The sequence below is a fragment of the Panicum virgatum genome, chromosome 4K (genome assembly GCF_016808335.1).
Source record: "Panicum virgatum strain AP13 chromosome 4K, P.virgatum_v5, whole genome shotgun sequence".
Taxonomy (NCBI): domain Eukaryota; kingdom Viridiplantae; phylum Streptophyta; class Magnoliopsida; order Poales; family Poaceae; genus Panicum; species Panicum virgatum.
In genome coordinates, this window is record NC_053139.1 from 13,921,573 (window position 1) to 13,943,875 (window position 22,303).

At 41.6% G+C, this 22,303-nt stretch overlaps 1 protein-coding gene and 1 long non-coding RNA gene across 2 annotated transcripts; both read right to left on the minus strand.

Moving 5' to 3' along the window:
• Positions 1 to 1,643: 1,643 nt before the first annotated feature.
• Positions 1,644 to 3,905, minus strand: LOC120703231. The gene is made up of 2 exons (XR_005686847.1): positions 3,436 to 3,905; positions 1,644 to 3,017 (listed from the first exon to the last, which is right to left on the minus strand). It is a non-coding gene; the product is annotated as an uncharacterized LOC120703231 (long non-coding RNA).
• A 17,612-nt stretch (positions 3,906 to 21,517) lies between these two features.
• Positions 21,518 to 22,303, minus strand: LOC120703232. The gene has a single exon (XM_039987253.1). It carries the CDS (start codon positions 22,222 to 22,224, stop codon positions 21,763 to 21,765), a length of 462 nt encoding a protein of 153 aa, XP_039843187.1. The 5' UTR covers positions 22,225 to 22,303; the 3' UTR covers positions 21,518 to 21,762.

Genomic DNA, 22,303 nt, shown 5'->3' on the forward strand with positions numbered 1-22,303 from the left:
TTTTTTATAAAAATTAGTGGTGGTATTAAGTGACCACCTTATCCTTATTTTTTGAATCTTTACAACTAACCAGATCTTTTAAAATTATGCACAGAAGTTAATTATGACATGCAGATCAAATCTAACCAATAAATTAAGCAATATTATTATCCAGTTCGTAGGGTTGCATTCTTAGGCCAGTCTCAGTGGAAGTTTCGTGGGCACAGTACCTAGACTGAGAAATAGGTAACTGTGCTAGATTAGTTTCATGGTGATGAAACTCTCCTCACATCTCATGAAACTGCACCCTTCTCTCTCCTTGCTATGTCAGCAAAATTGATGATATTTAATATCATGAAACCCAATTGAGACTGGTGCTATGAATTTAGGGTTTAGGGTTTTTATGGCAATGAGAAAGATAAGCATATGCATGATGATGATGGTGTTGTTGATTGTCTGTCACTTGTACCAAGCACGCTAGGGGTGGTAGCACTGTGTAAGGGCATCCGGCTGGTTATCTTGCAAGGCGCCATGGAGATCCATGGCACGGCGCGTTATTGTGGGCGGCTTTTGGTGTTCGGCACCCAGGATTTCTTCTTCCACGGTAAACTGCTTGGTCTTTTTGTTTTCTCAAATTTTGAGGTATATGTGTTTCTCCTAAAATGTGAGTTAAAATGGAACCAAAGCCACCTCAACTGTAAATAGGGGGCACGCACAGAGAAAATAAAACCGAAGGCGGGCTTGCTTTTGTCCACTGTATAGGTAAACATAACGGAAGCCCTGGTTGCTTCTGTCGCCTATATATGCTCCATAAGAGAATAAAACTGAGTGGTGAAATTTGTTTGTTGTGAAGCAATTACATACTTTTATCTTCATTCAAATTAAAAAAGTTAGTTATCTAATAATACCTATAGTGTTTCGCTAATTATTAGCTAGTTGCATTCACATATTTATATTATGAATCTAACCTTACAGTCTCCCAATCATTGTTTTTAACAAGACAATTTTTGGAATAGCAAAGTAAATAGTCCATAAAGGTTATGCAAGATCAATAGGTATTTAGATGATTTGTTAATTTGTGTCAATGATATGATCATTGCTCATCTCGTAGTTTAAAACATTCAACAAAAATAACTATCAGTCACTATTGCAATTTTCAAGATCCCAATAAGGAATAGATAGTGCAAGAACAACATGGAACACCAAGAACATGAAAAATGCCAAAATAATTGAAAAAAAGGAGAAAAAAAACTTCCATACCATTTGTGGTTTGCGGGCAATAAGTAGTATTTCTAGGTTTTTCTCAGCTCATTTACAATAAAATATCAAAACAATCTTTCTCATTACCTTTCAAGGCTGATATCCACCACAAGACACGTACCATTGGCAACCTTTTGCACTTTGCGCTATGATTTGTTCTTCAACACTCAACAACTTATATTTTTCGATTGCTAAAGTTTAGAGATGTCTATGTCTCTACAAAAACAAGTGACATGGAAATGGAGACAGAAGCAACTTCAAGCCGTAAACAGGGGGCGCATATAGAGAAATCAAAACCAAATGCCTTGCTTTGCCAACTTCACAAGTAAATGTAACGGAAGCGATTGTTTCTTCTATCGATTATGCTTGGAAGAAGAGGAAACATATTGGTGAAATTTATAAAGTGATGAGAAATTACATCCTTCTATCTTATTCAAATTAGAAAAGTTATTAATTCTTTAATATGTCACACCCGGTTTTAAAAAGAAAAGCGAATGCATAACTATATGTATGCCAGGATCAAGTTTCATACATATAGTGACGTCATAATAAAATAATGAGCAACAATGTCACGTAAAAAGAGACTTACAACACTAACCGACTATCAGAGATGTACAACTTCTCCTAGAAATAAAAGCTCCACACTTCATAGGCTATTGACTGGGGGTTGTGTACATCTAGAACTCAGCAACATCTTCAGCTTTATTCCAACTTTCTTCTTTGAGCAGTGTTGGTATAGCAAGGGTGAGCACATGTCGTACTCAGCAAGTATATTGGAAATAAATGACATGAAAGGCTTAAAGTAAGGATATAGGCTTGGTTGAATAAAGCGGTAAGTATTTTAAATAACAGTTGAACATTAACAACCTATTTACTAAATCATGTATGAAGCCATCCCACATTTATAAAAAAAATAAAAATATATCTGAATAAATAAAAGCTTGGAACATTTATATGGTTGAATTAAAGTAATAATTTCTATTAAGTAGACATGTGAGGGTCCGAGCCGCTCATGACCGTGAGCACGGCTGATATATCAGTTTTCACTTTGCAGAGGTTGCACACTTTACCCACAAGTCATGTAAAAGTTCAAAAGAACTATGGACCCAACCATGCTATGTAGCCAGGCACAATACCACACTTCCTTAGGTGTGATTGCATAGGGACGCTACGATGCCTTTACAAAGACTCTCTTACTAGTAGTAGCCCGCTAAGATTTCAGCAGCTGCGTGGATGTCCCTCCCCCAAGGCATGACCAATTCCCAAAACATAGAACGCACCCTTGGCAGGCAGCGATCAGCCCATCACAGCCCCCCCACCCCATGCGCTTTTCGGTAAGCTACTAACAAGCTAGAGACATCTAATTAATTAGCCAAGACCAGAGCCATGTAGTTCTTGTGGTTGCACTGTTTTCCCGAATGGTTCTCCATGGTTGATTTTAATAAAGTTCACCAATTTATCATATTGTTTCAAAAGATATATCCACAAGTCTCATGTCTCAAATAACATTATTGTAAACCACCCATAACCACTGTTCAGCGACTAAGCAAACTACCCAAGAGATTTTATAAAAGAAACCCGGCTATTCCAGGACATGGACAACAATAAGGATAATATGTACCCATCAGTTTAATGCATGCAAGCGTAAAGTAAAAATTATTAGGACAGAAATATAATCAAGAAATATACTTGTCTTAAATCCAGATAATAACTGCTCAGAGTCTTCAGTTCTTGTTCTTGCAACTCTTCATCTTCACAGCTCTCGAACTACGTTCCTTCTACTCGCGACAAGCATTGGGACAAACAAAAAGAAATAAGCAAACAAGCACAACTATAAAAAGAGCACTAAACAAAAGAAAAGCATTACAAGAGCGCACTAAAGAAGAGAGCTCGAAGCTACGATCGCCAGAACACGACAAAAGCTTAAAACGGAGCTAAACGGAACTAAAACAGTCGATAAAAGGGCTAAACAGTGCTACATTAACCTGAACGTGATAAAACATTGATACATGATATGGGCTAGCTGGAATGATTCATTTGACACTATAAATAGTGCACGCGAATTTATCATGGATTAGGAATAGAAAATAAATTTGAAATTATGTGCAGGTATTGAATATATACAGGGGGTTATCGGTGGAAAGGATAAGACACAAGAATTAATTGAAATAAAATTGGATATCTCGAAGAGCTTACTGCAAAAAGCACATGGCACATAGCCATGACGGGCGGTGCTCCTGGGGCTTTCCTTTGTTGGAGTTTAAGAGCACGAGAGATCATGGTGAGATGGGAAAAAGAGAGAGGAAGAGGAGGGGAACTCGCTTGAGGGCTCACCGGCGGCGGGAAGTCACCGTAGCGGCTGGAATCTCGTCGAGAAGAAGGCGTCGGTGGTCTGCTCGAGGCAGCGGCGAATTCCGTTTGTGGCTTGTTCTCCTTGCAGTGGTGCCGCATGTCGTGGAGGTGATGATGCAGGAGCAGGGCAGATGGGGTCGGGGACAGCAGGGGTGTGTCCCGCGGGCCGAGGACGCTGGGGCGCCGGTCGACGCTGCTCGGCTCCTGGTGGCGGCGCTGGGTAGATGCAGGTGATGGCATCGGCGGTTTCTGACCTCTCCTGGCGACGACGTGCTGCAAAGATGGGACTCACAGGAGGCCTCACGGGCTCCAGGTGCCGGAGCCGATGCGTGGCAGCAGGATTTGCCCTCACGGGACCTGTCCCTATTGCACGATCGCAGGGTCGCTGCCCGTGAAGTCTATTCATCGCACGTGCGACTGGAAGTCATACTATCGTATATGATTATATTTAGATAATATTTTTCTAAAATATTTTTATTTGTTCCGGAACCATTTCTATTTCTAGATATTTCTTGAAACATTTTTATTTGTTTTGAAACTTATTTTTCTTGAAATATTTTATTTTGTTTCGAAACAATTTCTATTTATTATATCTTTAACTGATGTATGCGATAGTATAGCTTCTAGTCGTACGTATAATGAATAGACGCCCCCTCGCTGCCCCCGGCACGCATGTCAAGGCAGGAGCCTGGCGGCGGCGGGGCTAGCGCAGATGCCTAACAGCATCATACTAGCGAGGCACCCGATGGCTCTCTTTGGAGATAGAGATGCGAAGAGCTAGAGAGAGATTTTCATAGATACTCCGGAGATGAGAGACGGAGATTGATTTTGTTTTGATCTCTTACAATGACAAAAGTGAACTCGGGATGATGGATACATTTTCAGTCTTAGTGGGCCGTGCAAACCTCAAAGATCATGGGCCCTTTGGGGGCTGGCTGGGCAGAAACGCAGGGCTGGCTCTTCACGCTATCATGGGACGTGCGCACGGAAGGGGCTCCGGTGCTCGGCTCGGGCGCTGTTCCTAGCGACAGCACTGCACGCGAAGGGAGTGTCCGTGGCGGAATCCAATCGCGCGATCGCGCCCTAGTTGAGTTCCTAGCAAACGATGCGACAGGCGGGTAGTGGTCCGTTCCCGTTCCCCTTTCTGTTTTTTTTGCTGGTCCATTTAATGACACGCGCAGCTGGGCCGATCGATGGTTGGCCCGTTTGTGCCAACCCACACAGTCAACATTGATTTTATTATTGCGCCCCGGTCTTGAGGACTTTTTTTTGGGAATTTGCAAATATGTAGGGTCCACAAATATCAAGCGCCCCAACCCATTACTTTCTACTATTGATTATTCCTTTTTTTCAGGTTTTAACTTTTTACTTTCTACTATGTATTTCTCTAGAGAAATTCTCTTGACAAAGACTTTAGAAAAAATCTACTAAAAATTATATCAATCATTTGTGCTTAGAATTTGTATGATGAACTTGTATATAAAAAATTATCCAGCAAGTTGTGTTGAAAAGTTATCTCGACAAATTATATTTTTCACAAGCTGTATGACGAATTTATGCATCAAAATTGTGTGAAAAGTTATCTAAAAAGTATACTGAGAGTTGTACTCAAAAGTTGTATGATGAATTTCATGCGTAAAAAGTTATATGATGAACTTGTGTAAAAGAATTTGTACGAGAAATCTCCTTGATAAAGATAACATTCTACAAGTTATGCTAAAAATTATGCTCCATAAGTATTTGAAAAAAATCTATGCATTAAAATTGTATAGATCGTAAAAGTTTTGCTAAAAAACTATATGTATCATGAAAGTTGTACTAAGAAATTATTCCTCAAGTTGCTAGAAAAAAATTATACGTAAGTTATGTCTATCATAAAAAATTATGATGATAGTTTATTCTCCACTGAAGATGCGCAAAAGTTATACTAAAAACTTATATTTATAAATTATAAATTTCCAAAAGTAGAAAAATGCGGGATAGAAAACTTTCTAAAAAAGGAAAAATTGTTGCTGTCTTTATACAACTTATGCAAAAAAGATGAAAAACTTGTGGAAAAAAAGTTAGAAAAGTTTTCCTACACGACGGAGTTACCTAAGATATATTTATAACTTTTTCAGAATAATAATTTATTCAATTAATATTAAAAGAGAAAAGGGGAAATAGATAAAAATAGAAAAAATATCACCGCTCTCCATGGGATTACAAAGAGTGGATAAGGACATGACGTGGTACTTGAACTACTAGCAGAGAAGGGGAATAAAAAAATAAAAACCGTTGGTAGGCTCCATCCACATGAACACGTGAAGGCAAACTGCAGCCAGGTAGAGAGTGGCTGTCGGAAATCGCGCGCTACTTGCTGTCCTGGGGCGCGCGCGCATTTTAGCATTGCCCGTGTCCGTGGGGGAATAAGATTGATTCGGGCCAATTAATAGAATTCCAGTCGCGGAGAGAAAGGCAACAAGGAGAGGTAAAAAGGCTGGAACTAAGGGGATCGAGATGAAACAAGTATTTCAGAGCGACAGTACTGGTTGACAGAACTGATAGCGATGACAGTGAAACATCACTGAAAAATGCCAAAATCGAGATAAGACCATTTCGGGCATGATTTGATCGAGGTGAAAGATTAGAGAACATGAAACTCAATGGAAGCAAAATGAGTGGAGTCCAGTCCGGAAAGAAAAGAGAAAGAATTTTAATTGCATAGAACGTATATTCAGAATTAAAATAAATTCAAAAAATTCTAGAAAAATATTTTAATTCAAAAAAATATATGCTAAAAATCCCAAAAAAAATCCTGGGGATATTTTGAGACACGAGGAGTCCAAATAAAATAAATAAATCTCGAAAAAAGATTCTAGAACATTCCATTGAATGGATTTAGCTCTATAGAAAAAGTGAGAATAAATGCCAGAAAATTTTGGAAAATTCTCGAAATATACAGGAGATGGATAATTATATTCAAAATTTTATTCACATCCCAAAATTGCAATTTTGGGGTGTGACATAATACCTATAGTGTTTTACTAACAATCAAAATGCAATCTTTAACTACATATATCTATAACATAAATCCAACCTTGTAGCGACAAAACTATTAGTTTTATGTAATACAATTTTTGGAATAGAAAATACATTAGTCTACAATTTCTTATTTATTATTAAAAGATCTTTGAATGTTTTGTTCATTTGTATCAATGCTATGATCTTTACTCATAAGTAGTTTGAAGCATTAAAAGAACAACACTATTAGAGACCCAATTCAAAAATTTTAAGATGCAAATGAGTAATAGAGATAATTGAAGAACAAAATTGAATACCTAAAAACATGAAGATGTAAAAATGAATGATAAAAAAATGTTGGAGCCCACTAGAAGACAGTACATAATATTTCTTGGTTTTCGTCATCGTTATTTATAGTATAATGTCGACACTATTTTCCTTATTTTCTTGAAAGGCTGACATGTATTGAACCTATTTTCCTTACGTACGTGTATGCAAAGCTTTCATGCCAAGCACCTAGTATTTCTCCTTCCACTCTCAACTGTTTTGATTTGGTTGTTTCAAGTTTAGACATGTCCATGTCTCTGCTAAAGGGAGATGAAACGAAACCAGAATCAACTTCAAGCCTTAAATAAAGATCACACATAGAGAAATTGAAACTAAATGGCTTGCTTTGACAATTGTACAAGTGAGCATTACAGAAGCGATGGTTGGTTCTATCGATTATGCTTCAGAAGAAAAGAGAACAGACTAGTGAAGTTTGTAAAGTAACGAGCATTTACATCCTTCCAATTTGTTTAAATCAGAAAAGTTATTTATCCATTAACACCTAGAGTGTTTCACTAACAAAAATGAAATACTCAACGCGGATGCTGATGGGAGGCGCCGTCTGGTCCACCTCCTCTTGCACCCATGGATCTGTGGCGAGAAAGCTGACCGCCGCAGTCGCTTTTCCTTGATGATGGTGCCGCATTCACCAGAGCCACCGTCCATATCTGCCTATGAAAATTGGCGAAGCTGGCCTGACCGCCTCTTCCCGTGGACGCATCCACCAGCGAAGCAATGTGATGGGAAGGAGAGGAGGACCAACCCGCTCACAGACGCCACTTCTGCTGCTCTGTTTCCGGCTCCGCGTGCTCACACTTCGCCAACTGCAAGGAACAATGCATGGAGAGCAACGGGATGGGGAGGGTGGGTGGCGGCATGATACAGATGGGCTAGGATGATCAGGCAAAGCGTACCTGTCAAGAGGGATTGAACACGGGTACAGCGTGTGGGTGAGCGGTGGTGCGGTGAAATCGAGATGGGGATGACCAACTGACATGCGTAATAGCACCGACAGCGCTCTCCCGACAGCAATAGCCTCGGCTTCACAGCCGCACTCGCACCAACACAGCTCGCCTAGCCTGTGCAGCCCAGCCCCGTAGCCGCTGCCGAGGATGTCTGGCCTGCGCCCGCAGCAGAGGTCGCTGCCTGGAACGGACCTAGCTCGTCCAGCCTGCGCGGCCTAGCCCCGCATCCACCGGCATCTGCCGCTGGGATGTCTGGCCTGTGCCCGCAACTGAGCGCGCCGCAGTGATGGCAGGCCAGCGCTACAGTGTTTATGTGAGAGGGGAGGGGTGGGGGAGCACGACGCAGATGGAAGTGGAAGGAGGGGAGGCAGCGGAATCACGCAGATGAGGAGCAGGAAGCAGCGGATGGAGATTGTTGTGCAGGAAAAAGGGATGAGCGGCGGCGGAGCATGGAATGGGATGAAAGGATGCTTGATTGGTGGGAGAGGCGCGGCACTCGCAGGCGCGATTGGAGTTGGGTGGGCGGATAAGAAATTGACAGTGAGAAAAGTAGCAGCAAAAGGGCATATGGATGGTAGCCTTGTGGATTCTAGCGGTGGGGATTCATTTGGACACAATGGCGGCAACTTCCTTGCATCTTATCTATGTGATCCCGGGATTCATTTGGGCCCAGTGTGTTGTAAACCCTACTGTAAGGTTAGGGGTGGGTCGACCTGTCGATGATATGGCAGATTATAGAGTGTTGGATGACCAATGGCCTTTGATCCTAATTAAAAGCAATTTGGTTTATACAGCCTAGTGATCGGGTCATTTCAAAAACTAAGCATCTTTATGTTAGTCTTTGTATAAGCCATCAGCTCAAATCATATAATAAATTTAGGGTTTGCCATCTGTGTATAGTTGTTGATATTTTACTTATATTTGGTAATTTCAAAAACACTTTTACTTACCATAAACAATTCCCTTCTGAAGCAAAATTATGTATTTTCTTGAGCTAAGTAACATCTATATCTTTTAAACCACTCTGCTGTCATCTTTTGTTGTATTCACTCTAACCACAATTTTCTTTTAGTTCGCGGTGTTTCCACCTAATTATGTACTTTTCAAGTGGCCGATAATTATGATAATATCATTATTAGACATTATTATCGAGAATATTCTTCATCCTTTTGTTTGTGAAGTCTTCACTCTTGCCCTTTCTCGATTTAAGATGGTTGCCATTAAATGTATTTCTGTTCTTTGTTTTCTGCGTTTAGCTGCATCTTGTGGGTAGGTTGTCACTTTGCCTACAATGTGCAAGGCGCATTACCCAATACCCTACTTTGAAAAAAAGAGTCACAAAAGTAGATGTAAAAGGATACATGTGAAAAGTATTTTGTTCGAACCTTTCCTTATTCCTACTCAATCACATGCGATGGCATGTCACTTTTATTATTGATTACAACATACGATCATCTATCTAGAACGGAACACCAACAAAGGGCTGCCGGAACAAAAAGGGCGACATCGCTGCGGCCATGGGGTTCAAGGCGAACGGCAGCTGTTGTTGGTGCATAATCTGCGAGACGGCCCCACAGTTGCACTGTGTTTGCGTCGCCATATGTTGCGCCGTCACGGGTGTCAGATACTGTTGAAACGGTGACGCGAATGGTTGTTGTAGCATCAAGGAAGGTGAGGTAAAGCTGCCCATGGTAAATGGTTGTTGCATAGCACAATACTGCATGCATGGGTTCATGGCACCCGATGCCATCGTTGGTGGGAAGTACCCTGGGATATAGGTTGCCGCAATGGTGCTGGCACAAAGAGCAAGGAGGGCAAATAGTGCAAACATCTTGGCTGCCATGGTGTTGGACTACTTGCCTCCTTGATTATTCTCCTAATAGATATGTATATGTGAGGATTATGGACCGAGGATTGATGTAGGTCCTATTTATAGATGGAAAAATATCATTTGTTGAACTAAAAGTTAAAAGCTGAATCACATGGAGGTGACTTGGCGGTTGGTAAAATTTGGTGCTTTCTCTAACTGTTTTTGGAAATCTGATGACCTCAATAATAATTTGCAATAAAATTTTGGAAAAAGTTATGTCTTTTTGAATGTTACTGTTAACAATTGGTGATAGTGGCATGACTGCTTTATTAAGGACGCAGGATACCATCACTTTTGCAAAGGTATGTTGGTTGCCCTGCTAGAAGCTAAAATGGACAAAAAATTAAAGTGATTGAATAAGTCCATTGATGATGTTTTTACACTTTAAACAAAATACATGTAGTGTGGAGCAAATCATCAATGGCTGAAAGCCTAAAAACACTTAGATATATACTTGTGTAGTTGTCGGTAGTGCAAGCCTGGGACTGTTGAATGTATATCTTACAGCCAACCACATTGGATCGACCAATAGGTTGGCATTACTGCTATTGTGCCTTAAGTACACAAAAGAAGACAATCCAATAGCTCTTAGAGTTCTACTCGTGGCGAATGTTCCATTGAAAAATACATGGGGTCATGCAGTCTCGAATAAGAAGGAATATGTATTAGTCAAGAGTGACTACAATATATATTCTATTAGCTAAGCGTTTGTAGTTCATCGGGGTAAAGAATCAACACAGCTAAGGAAAAGTATGTAAAAAGTGTTGATCTCGACTCAATAATTGTATATAAGACTAGACATATTTGTTCTAACATGGCATTTACACCTAATGACTGGATTGGAGAGGAAATTACATAAATTGAGGTTTCGAACGATAATTACGTAAGAGAGAGCATATGGATGGTAGCCTTGTGGATTCTAGCGGTGGGGATTCATTTGGACATGATGGCGGTGACTTTCTTGCATCTGATCTATGTGATCCCAATGTGTTGTAAACCCTGCTGCTAGGTTAGAGGTGGGTCCACCTGTCGATGATATGGCTGATTATAGAGTGTTGGATGACCAATGGCCTTTTATCCTAATTAAAAGCAATTTGGTTAATACAGCAGTGATTTCAAAAACTAAGCATCTTTATCTTTGTCTTTATGTAAGCCATCAGCTCAAATCATGTAATAAATTTAGGGTTTGCCATCTATGTTTAGTTATTGATATTTTTTTATATACAGTAAGTTCAATAACACTTACTTACCATAAACAATTTCCTTCTGAAGCAAAATTATGTATTTTGTTGAGCTAATTAACATCTAAATCTTTTAAACTATTATGTTGTCATCTTTTGTTGTATTCACTCTAACCACAATTTTCTTTTAGTTCGCGGTGTTTCCACCTAATTCTGTACTTTTCAAGTGGCCGATAATTACAAAAATAGCATTATTAGACATTATTATCGAGAATATTCTTCATCCTTTTGTTTGTGAAGTCTTCACTCTTGCCCTTTCTCGATTTAAGATGGTTGCCATTAAATGTATTTCTATTCTTTGTTTTCTGCATTTAGCTGCATCTTGTGGGTAGGTTGTCACTTTGCCTACAATGTGCAAGGCGCATTACCCAATACCCTACTTTGAAAAAAGAATCACAAAAGTAGATGTAAAAGGATACATGTGAAAAGTATTTTGTTCGAACCTTTCCTTATTCCTACTCAATCACATGCGATGGCATGTCAATTTTATTATTGATTACAACATACGATCATCTATCTAGAACGGAACACCAACAAAGGGCTGCTGGAACAAAAAGGGCGACATCGCTGCGGCCATGGGGTTCAAGGCAAATGGCAGCTGTTGTTGGTGCGTAATCTGCGAGACGGCCCCACAGTTGCACTGTGTTTGCGTCGCCATATGTTGCGCCGTCACGGGTGTCAGATACTGTTGAAACGGTGACGCGAATGGTTGTTGTAGCATCAAGGAAGGTGAGGTAAAGCTGCCCATGGTAAATGGTTGTTGCATAGCACAATACTGCATGCATGGGTTCATGGCACCCGATGCCATCGTTGGTGGGAAGTACCCTGGGATATAGGTTGCCGCAATGGTGCTGGCACAAAGAGCAAGGAGGGCAAATAGTGCAAACATCTTGGCTGCCATGGTGTTGGACTACTTGCCTCCTTGATTATTCTCCTAATAGATATGTATATGTGAGGATTATGGACCGAGGATTGATGTAGGTCCTATTTATAGATGGAAAAATATCATTTGTTGAACTAAAAGTTAAAAGCTGAATCACATGGAGGTGACTTGGCGGTTGGTAAAATTTGGTGCTTTCTCTAACTGTTTTTGGAAATCTGATGACCTCAATAATAATTTGCAATAAAATTTTGGAAAAAGTTATGTCTTTTTGAATGTTACTGTTAAGAATTGGTGATAGTGGCATGACTGCTTTATTAAGGACGCAGGATACCTTCACTTTTGCAAAGGTATGTTGGTTGCCCTGCTAGAAGCTAAAATGGACGAAAAATTAAAGTGATTGAATAAGTCCATTGATGATGTGTTTACGAGTCAAAACAAATCATCGATGGCTTAAAACATCTAGATATATACTTGTGTATTTGTCGCTAGTGCAAGCCGGAGACATTTGGAGGTATATCTTATAGCAAACAAAATTGGATCAACCAATAGATCGGCATTATTGCTAATGTATCTTCAGTATACAAAATAAGACATAAGAGCATCTCCAAGAGCTCTTATATCTATGAATAGCTAAAATCCTGATATAGCTATTATGTAAAATAAAATAGCTAGCGAAAAATAGATGAAATCCAACAGCTCTCCAAAATATAAAAAGGAATGGCTAGCGCTCAGCGCTAGGCAATGCCCAACGGCACCCCATGGATAGTAAACGAGGATAGAAGACAAGGTAGATAGAATTTCTGTTGGATGGGAGTTTTTTGTCTTTCTTTTTTTAGCTAACTTACTCAAGATACAAGAGCTTTTGGATATGCTCTAAGAATATTGTTCTGCTTGTAGTGGTGGACGTACATGATATGCCGGGATCCCCTGCCATACCCTAATAAGCTCAGCCCATTAGTCGAAAAAAAATTTGTTGGTAATTTGCCGGCGGTTGGTCGGCGCAGCAGGGAACGGCATACTCTGAGCTCAATTCCTAACTCCACCATTGTCCGCTCGTGAGGAATGTTTCATTTACAAGGATGTGAGTTCATGAAGTCTAAACTAATAAAGAATACTCCCTCCATCCAAAAAAAAAAGTCATCCTAGAAATTCTAGGATAAATTAATAAGAAGATAAAATGACCATGTTTGTCCCTATTTATTACTCATATTTGGCACTAATTGATTTTTGCGTACACAAGCATTTTCTAAATATGATAAGATGATTTGTTTTTTAAAACAAATTTTGAATTCAAGAGTGACTTGATTTTTTTGGATGGAGGAGTACGTATCTTCTACTGTCGGGATACATCCCTAAAAATCATGTGTTAAGGGATGTTTCTACCCAAAAATTAATTTTTTTTTTCACCTCCCCTGCGAGCTATCCGCCTGTGTACCCGTGCCGCTTCCCCACCATCGCCATTGCCCAGCCTTGCAGCGCAGCTCCACGGGTGCCGCCCGTGCCGCTCCCCCGACCGACCTCAGCACGCCGCTTCTTGATGGTGCTGCCATCAAGAAATTTGTTCCCCCACCCCTGTCATCACCCATCCATAAAAATAGAGTAGTAGACTAAACATATTTGTTCTAACTATTGGATTGAAGAGGAAATAAAATAAACATGATTGTGTAAGGGAGGGCATAAGGATCGTAGCCTTGTGGACTAGTTGGACACGATGGAGCCGAGTTTCGTGCATCTGATCTATGTGCCAATGTGTTGTGAACCCTACTGCAATGTGTTGATAATATGGTTGAAGCAAGAGTATTTGATGACCTGTGGCCTTTGATCCTAATTAAGAACAGTTTGGTTAAGGCAGCCTAATGACTTGGTCACTTGGAAGACCGAGCAGCCTTATGTTGGTCTTTAAAAAGGGAAAAATCAAACAAACTAGTAAAGGCATGTACAACGGTTGTCTATTCCCCGTCTCTATGCAGGTGTTTTTGCAAAAGGGGGCAGACGGCTGCCGAGGCGACGACGGAGGCTCGTGCTCCGAGCAAAGTTTTAAATAGCCGGCTATAGCTTCCGCTATAGACGGCTATAGCTTTTAGGAAGGCCAAACGCTATGACATTTAGTCCGTTAAAGCCGGCTATAGTCAACTAAATACTGGCTATAGCCCGCTAAACGCCGTAGCGGTAGCTTTGCCGCTAAACATTTTAGCCGGTGATTTAAAACCTTGGCTCCGACGGCCTGGGGACGGCTCAGAGCGCGTTGTCTGCCGCTGCCTCATCTCGGCGACACCCCGCTCAGATCCGTTGTTCCTGCTTCCGTGGGCGCGAAATCCATGGATGGCTACGCGGGCCGGGAAGGCCAGACGGAGCTGGGAAGGAAGACCGCGGCTGCGGCGCCACCGACCGCCGGTCGCCGGCTGGTGTACGCATGCTCTTCCGATGTGCCTCTATGAGTTCCTCAGCCCAGATCCAGGCCTCTCGCGGAGCGCCACGCTGACTTGCTGCCGCGATGTGCCCCTCCTTGCGTAGCACTGGCCATCAGGCTGTTGCATCGCGCCACGCCGGCCATCAGGCGCCACCCCACGAGGAAGCTGAAAGGGAGGAGACATCGAGAGCTGAAAGAGAGAAAGAGACCATGGATGAGATAAGATAGGTCACGGGCATTCACGAGGAGGAGAGTTGCTTCTTTTCTATTTGGCCCTTGCTATTTTGCACTACAATTCAGAGTAATTTCTCTCCAATTTTTGCACCCAAACTTTTCAAACTCCAAATACAAAAATTACTGCTGGTACCAAGGCCTACAACTTTGGTTCAAGCACTCATATCAAAAGATCAAAATATTGGATGGTGCAAGGGTCTGAACATGGCTCGGATATATGAAAGTTGCAGTGTCCATCGATTCAGTTTCTTCAGTCATTCTCCAATATTTCTATCAATTTTGGGATGTTAAATTAAATAAGCAAAGCTTCAGATTTGAGATCCATAAGTACATGATATTGTACAACATGTATTATATTTCCCAATTGATCTTTAATCCATTCTTGCTACTTTGCAAAATTCTCCACAATTCAAGCTTCAACTTGCCCTCTTATCATTGTTTTCCCTGACTACAGAGAAATGTCTGCCTTTGACTAATCCAATGATTTATTCAAACCTTGAGCTCTTGTCAAAATTAGTGAACGCTCAAATGCTTGATCCACAACATCTCAAACTTGTAGTCCAAGACTTGTCAAATTGACGTATGTAACAAAATGGCTACAAAGATCAATTATGCATTAGATCGCCATGAGTTTGTGTGTCAAATGATGAATTAATCACTCTGCAGACAGCTAAACAGACAGGTCATTGTACAAGCTGTCGGTTCAGCTGTCTGTTTGTAATAAAAAACAGCAGTTGTCTGCACTGTTGTACATGCCCTAAGGCTTCAAAATGGTTCTTGTCAAGCCATTAGCTTAAATCGTGTAATAAAGTTAGGTTTTGTCATCTATGTATAGGCCTTAATAGTTTTCTTATATTTGGTCATTTTTTTCGACATCTTGTTGAGACTCCAATAAAATTTTTATTTACTATGAAAATTTTCCTTTTGAAGCAAAATTATGTATTTTAATTTCTTGAGCTAATAACATTTGTATCTTTTGAACCGTGCCCTTTTGTCATCTTTTGTTGTGTTCATTTTAACCTTATTTTCTTTTAGTTCATGATATTTTTGCTTAATTCTATACTTTTCACATGGTCCGCATATTCTGATGATTGCATTATACTATAACGTTATTGAGAAGATATTTCCGCTTTTCATTTGTGAAGTGTTCACTCTTACCCTTTTTAGTGATGTTAGATTTAATATGGTTGCCATAAGATATATTTTCTACATTGTTTTGTGTGCCTAGCTACATGGGCATGGGTAGATTGCCACTTTGCCTAAAATGTGCACACCGCAATGCCCAATACCTTCATATGAAAGTAATTAAACAGCACATATTTAGGTATAAAAGGTAACATGTGAGAAGTATTTTTTTTTAAAACTTTCCTTATTCTTACTAAGCGACATGCAAGGGCATGATAACTTCATTATTGGTTACAACATAAGATTATCCATCCAAAATGGAACACTAACAAATTGCTATTGAAAAAATAGGGCGAGATTGCAATGGGCATGGGGTGACAACTACTGTTGGTGCATAATCTGCAAGTATAGTGGTATATTGTTAGTGTCAAATATTGTTGAAGTGGTGAGGTGGCCAGTTGTGTAGCATTTTTATGGCCAGTGTGATATAGCTGCCTATGGTGAATGGTTGTGCATGGCACCCAATACCATCATTGGTGTGAAGTGCACTGGAATATTAATTGGTTGCGGTAGTGGCACTTGCACAAAGAGCAATGAGAGCTAGCAATGCAAATATCTTGGTTGCCATGGTGTTGAAACCCGGTGAGATAGCAACAATGAGAAACTAAAAATATCCCCAACCTCCAACGTTGAACCCTAACTGGCAGGAGCAGTGGAGTAATGGTACGGTGGAGTTGCGCTCGGTGCGGCAGGAAGAAACAAAGCAGAGGAAGGAAGATAAGGTAGATACATTTGTAGGGAGAGAGGGAATGGGCGGAGGAGTGTTAAACCTCTGACTAGTCGTGTAACACCCCAGAACGGCAGCATCATTCTGGAGCGTTACCACACAACGCTACGGCTAACACAAGCACACACAAAAAAAACATCAAGCGGAAGCAACACATAAAAAGTTTAGATAGATAAAATAACACTAGAGTGAAATAACCATTTTACAAACTAAACCACATCAGAGAGTTTAAAACAATATCAGAGTCTCCACATCCAAATATTTTATTATAAAACATTGATTCAACATAAATTGATAAGTGTGTGTACACGTGCTGCTACTTCCATCCCAAGCATGGAACGTCCAAGCTCAAGCACCTGTGAGGGGAAAAACAAGTGTGAGGTTTATGGAAAAACCTCAGCAAGCAAACTGCTTTAACCAAGCTATTTAAATTATAATTTGATTAAACAATGCATTAATTATTCATATAAAAGAGCATCATACTGAGACAGTGTAACTTCGTGTAGAGATCTTCATAATGATGCTTCAATGCATATGAGAAATGCGCAATGCATTATGAATGCTTCAATGCACATGCTTATGGTGCAATGCAATGGATGGCTTCACTTCTACCCACAAATCCCAAGGAAGGAAGTGAGGGCTGCAACCACATTGTTATATCTCAACGTGCGTTTTTGTACCGGTACTTACCGCACCAATCCGGCTACGGTTTCTTCATATGCATCTTCAATATGAGAGTGCAAAAGTATGATTGCAATGCACGAACTTCATATACCTCCAAAACTTATAACTCCAAGAGCAATGCCACAAGTGGATAAACATATAAATTCACAAATAAAACAAAATTTAGATCTTATCTGGCTAGTGTGAGCTTCTGAAATTTAATGGAGGCAATTCAAATAACAAAGTTAAAGCGAGTAGACCACGTCGCTACGTGTACTTGCCTTCACCGAAGATCAAGAACGTGAGCTAAGCACGGTCCGAAGGTGCACCACTTGTTCACAAACATAGCTCCGCACCAAAACAAACATACTTCAAAATAAAAACATTGAGTAAAGCGATCCTGCGCCCGAACCCAACGTCCTCACATCAAGATATGCTTATCTAGTGAAAACAGCAGCACTGTTGCTTCTCTTTTTTGGAGTCTTTGATTCTGATGGTGAAAAATTCTTATATTTTGCCACAAGAAATATAACTTCATATCCGACAACTTTGTAGCTATCAAAAAGTGTAGGCAAAATCATTATCATTGGGTAAAATCGAGGTGAACATTAATCTGACATTCTGATAGATCCTGCAGAACAGTTCTATTGAGACAGTCATAACTGGAGCTCAAAAGTTTGGGTGGATATGATCTTTACCAATATGAAAAGCTTATGAAAAAACTAAGATCTCCTAAACATCATGTTAATAGACACTGCTCAGAATTACTAGACTGAAAAAACTGTTAGATTCCAACCTTAGTTTCTCCCGCATCTTAAATCCGATTGAGGTGTTCTCTACGGGCATGGAAAGATCTCAAACTCTTTTCCAACTCATATAAAGGTTTGATATTTTTTTGAGATCATTAAGAGCACGAAAAACTTCCACGAACAGAAACTGCATAGATTGATGACGTGCTGAGAAAAGCGACGAGGACAAAACTTTAATCCTAGTCAAAAGGCGACTAATACCGCTACTCCCAAGAGCTAAAAACTTCTAAAACCAAGGGGGAAACATGTTCTACAGCAAGGGCATGTGTCACCTAGGGTTCCCCTTGCAAACAACAAGAGCGAAGGCGATGACGACGACAGTTACGGCAATTCCACTCCATTTCCCCTTCTTCTTTGCATCCAACCTCGCTGCACTATACCACACAAGGCGGCACCACCATGAACAGCGAGGAAAAGTCATGGAGAAGGGAAAAATGAAAAGAGGAGAGGAATCCCAACCAGTTTTTGGAGAGGAACTAGGAGGATCGACGAAGACGTGCCCTAGTTTCCCTTCTCTTCTCTTCTCTCCCTCTTCTCTCCTTTGTTTCCACGGCAAAAGGGAGTAGCGGCACAGGGGGGGACAGCTTAGGGTTTGGGAAAAGGTGAGGTACTGTAGCACGAGTGCTGTAGTGTGGGGTTGCTGTAGCACGCGCCCGGCCGTCCAGCAGCTTTAGAAAACTATAACTTTTTTATCCAAACTCCAAATGCGCCATGTAGATAGTCAAATGGAATGTACTCAACGAGCTCTACGCAACCGCAGTGTCCGTTCGTCCATTCGAGTAATGGATCCAAAAAGTTAATTTTATCTATCAATTTTATGCATTCCCATGTAGAAAATGTATTTTGCCCTTTATTCATCTTGGGTGTTACATTCTCTCCTCCTTAGAGGAATTCGTTCCCGAATTCAGCATCACTAACGCAAGAGTGGGGGAAAGAACCATGGCATAAAAACAACTCGGGCAGCTCCCAGGCTTATTGCCTGTAGTTGCACTAACCTCACTCCAAGGTATGCAGTGGCGACGTCTATGGTGTCAGAATCATTTGCTCCCATCTTTCAGAGCTAATAAGCGAGTGGTATCTCACCATGTCCATTTCCAGTCTAGCGCCCACAGAGTTGCCTGATGAAGTTAAGCTACTGATCAGACAACCTTTATCTATCACCTTTGCAGAGCATGGGAAAATGTAAACAATTAAGAATATCACCATAGGATGTTTACAAAAATGGACTACCACGTTGCGAATATATGTGAGCCAGCAAGGTTCATCAGAACTCACAAAACTACACAACCACCATGTGGGCACTGGGCCACTGGCCTTCTTGGTATTAGGTGTTTCGTGCTCTCCTAGCTGTTCCCCATTCGACTGATGCACCGTCCTTCCAAGGAAAAGCCAGTAGTCCAGTACATTTGCAATCGATGTTTGCTTCAGGGGCTCCACCCTGATCATGTTCTGAGCCAAATTTCGATATGGACTGATGAGAGATCTTGTCAAGATAGGGATCATGAACCCAATGAGCACCTGAACGCTTGGTTGGACATTCACCGGCTGCTGGTAGTTGTTCGTTCTTCAGTGTCCGTTAGGCTCAGTTATTCCGTAGTGGACTGGATGGGCAAGATAGAGCTTGAACCACAAGTCACTCAACATAAGCTAGCATCCATACAGATAGGCTGAGGCGTCTCCATGAGTAGCTTCAGCAAATCATCACTCTTTGCAGAAAACTCTTCTGTTCGAGTCAGGCACTCCCAGATTGGCAGTTTGGAATAATTAATTCATAACTTTGTGCAATTGATAATCTGGTCATCTTAAGGGCTATCATTAGGACTTTGGCATATATCAGGGGAAAAAGATTTGGAACGCTCAACGCTAATGGTGGTGCTTTAAGGATTCCTAACTAACTTGTGTGGCTTTTAATTCCGGATCTGTTAGGCTGTATGCCGTGACTTTTTGGGTTCATGGATCCCACCATGATTCATCTGTATGTGCTCATAATGACATTCTTGCTTAGATGTATGGATTGCTCTATCAAAGTGTACTTTTCCTTCCGAATGTTGACTGCAATTTTAGATGGGATATCATGAGGTAAGCTGGGATTTAATGTTAGGTGGGAAAGCCTATTTTACTATCCTCGATCACCAATTCACCTTGCCCAATGGCTTCAATTCTTATGCAATGATTTACAGTTAAAATAATAAAAAATTTAGTCATGTCACCTTTTCGTTCTTCTAATTTCATTAGGCTGACCACAGCGGAGGGAGCAAGAGCAAATTTGCTCCCTCCTCGTTTCCCACGCCCTCTCTGTCTACAGTGACAAACAGTACATCTACCGTGTCAAACAGTGTATTTGTTCCTTCATTTGCTCCCTCCACTATGGACGGTCTTATAAACAAATATTAGGATTATTTCTCACAAGCATAATATAGTACGTACTAGACGACATGTCATTGGAGATGGGCAGTATTTCAATCCATTGCAAGAAAAGCAAAGCACGAGACGAGACATCTGGGTGAGCACTAGGCTAGATTAACGTATTAAACCCATCGTACGTGCAACACGCCATTCTACGAAATCAAGTAGAACTTTACCATTACGTTTATTATTTCATTATGTTGTCGACGCCTGCATGACGAATAATTCTCCCCATATTTATTATATGGAGCTTCCTCGATATACAAGAGTAACTACCGTCACCATCACGGTACGTATACAAACGCTGAATTTGACAACGCGTTTGGTATTTTGTTCTCACTCCTCGATGACCTCATGCACGGTGACATTCTGCAAATACAATTGTTTTCTCTTCACTATGAGAAAAGAGCCAGCGCGCAGATTATTTTGAAATGTATTCCCATCAATAATCCACCTAAAATACCCAAATTCAGAATGTTATTTTGAAGATTACATTATGAAAGCAAGTACCAACAGGTCGCATTTTCAAACTGTCTAGATTAGAGAGGTTTGATCATCAGATTGTTCCTGGAGGTTGCTAATGGAATAGAAGTTCAAGTGGGCGGTACAACGCAATTTACAAAAGGCAAGAAGTTTTGCAAATCAAACTGAAAAACAATATAAGCCTCAACTCTTGCATAGCTTGCAAATACAGCTAGAATAGTATTATATATGAAAGAAAATAGAAATAGAAAACTAGAAGAACACCCAAGATCAGCGCGCCACCTGTGCTATATGCAGTTCTGCCCATACAAATTCTAGTGATCAGCAGTCCAGCACCATGCTTGAGTCACTATTTCACTACAGGCTTGTGCAACCAGCGTCCCTGAAATATGTCGCAGTTGACTTACCATGGCATGGCAGCTATAGATATTGTCTTAGCCTAACAAATAAAACAATATATGCCATATGGTATGGTATGACTCTGAACCTTAATACGTTCGCTTGCATCTATTGGATGGCTGAAATGTCAGCAGACAGCAGAGCAGAGTCATGCTGAACTTTCTTTCCTTGCTGCACACATAAGGAGACCCGGTAGCACCCATGCCCATAAAGTCCAAATACCCACGCCCATCAACTCAGCACAAACACACAAACTTTTGGTGGTGATCCTACAAACTGTCATGAAAGTGACAAGATGCGTTGCCTTACTGACGAGCTGAATGAAAAGCTGCAAATCGGACAGTATAGTCCTCAACTCAATGAGCTCTTGTTGCATATCCTAGAATTACAGCACCAACGAAAAAAACAGAAAGAAAACAAAAAAGAAGAAGAAGAAGAAGAGGAACACCAAGATCATTACCATGTACAGGCAGGCGTCGAGCTACAATCCCCAAGCAGACACACACTCTGCCTCACCCCCAACAAAAACAGAGCAAGCTTTGCCATCCCTGCCTAGAGAGCAGCTGCTAGTAGTAGGCGCGGGCGTTGGCGTTGGCGGCGGCGACCCTGGGCGAGGCCGGGAGCGGGCTGCGCATGGGCGACCGCGGCGGCGGCGGTTGCGCGAGGCGGCGGCCCTCGGCATCGTAGTAGATGACCCCGGAGAAGTCGAGCGGCTGGCAGCGCTCCCCCATGAGGATCTCCTTCCTCCACACCCCGGCCTCGGCCTCCCTGGCCGCCCTCCCGGCCGGCGCCAGCGGCGAGAACGTCTTCTTCGGCGCCACGGCGGCGCGGGGCGGCGACCCCTTGCCGGCCGCCATCCTCCGCGCCGCCCGCTGCAGCCGGCCCACCAGCGCCGCCACCGCCTGCAGCAGCGTCGCGCCCATCCTCCTATCCCCGGCCGGCTCCCGCGCGCTGACGAGGAAGAAGGTAGGAGCTGAGGTGAGGTGGCGGCCCGGCTTGGCTCGTGAGGGTGAGGCGGGGCGCGCCATATATAGCCGCCGGCGCCGGTGGAGTGGCGGGTGGACAAGTCAAACAAGCGGCTCGGCGGAGGCAGTTAATCGGCGAGTG

What these genes read in the sequence shown, in the direction of transcription:
- LOC120703232 (XM_039987253.1), bottom strand. Translation starts at nt 22,224, where the DNA reads ATGGCGCGCCCCGCCTCACCCTCACGAGCCAAGCCGGGCCGCCACCTC.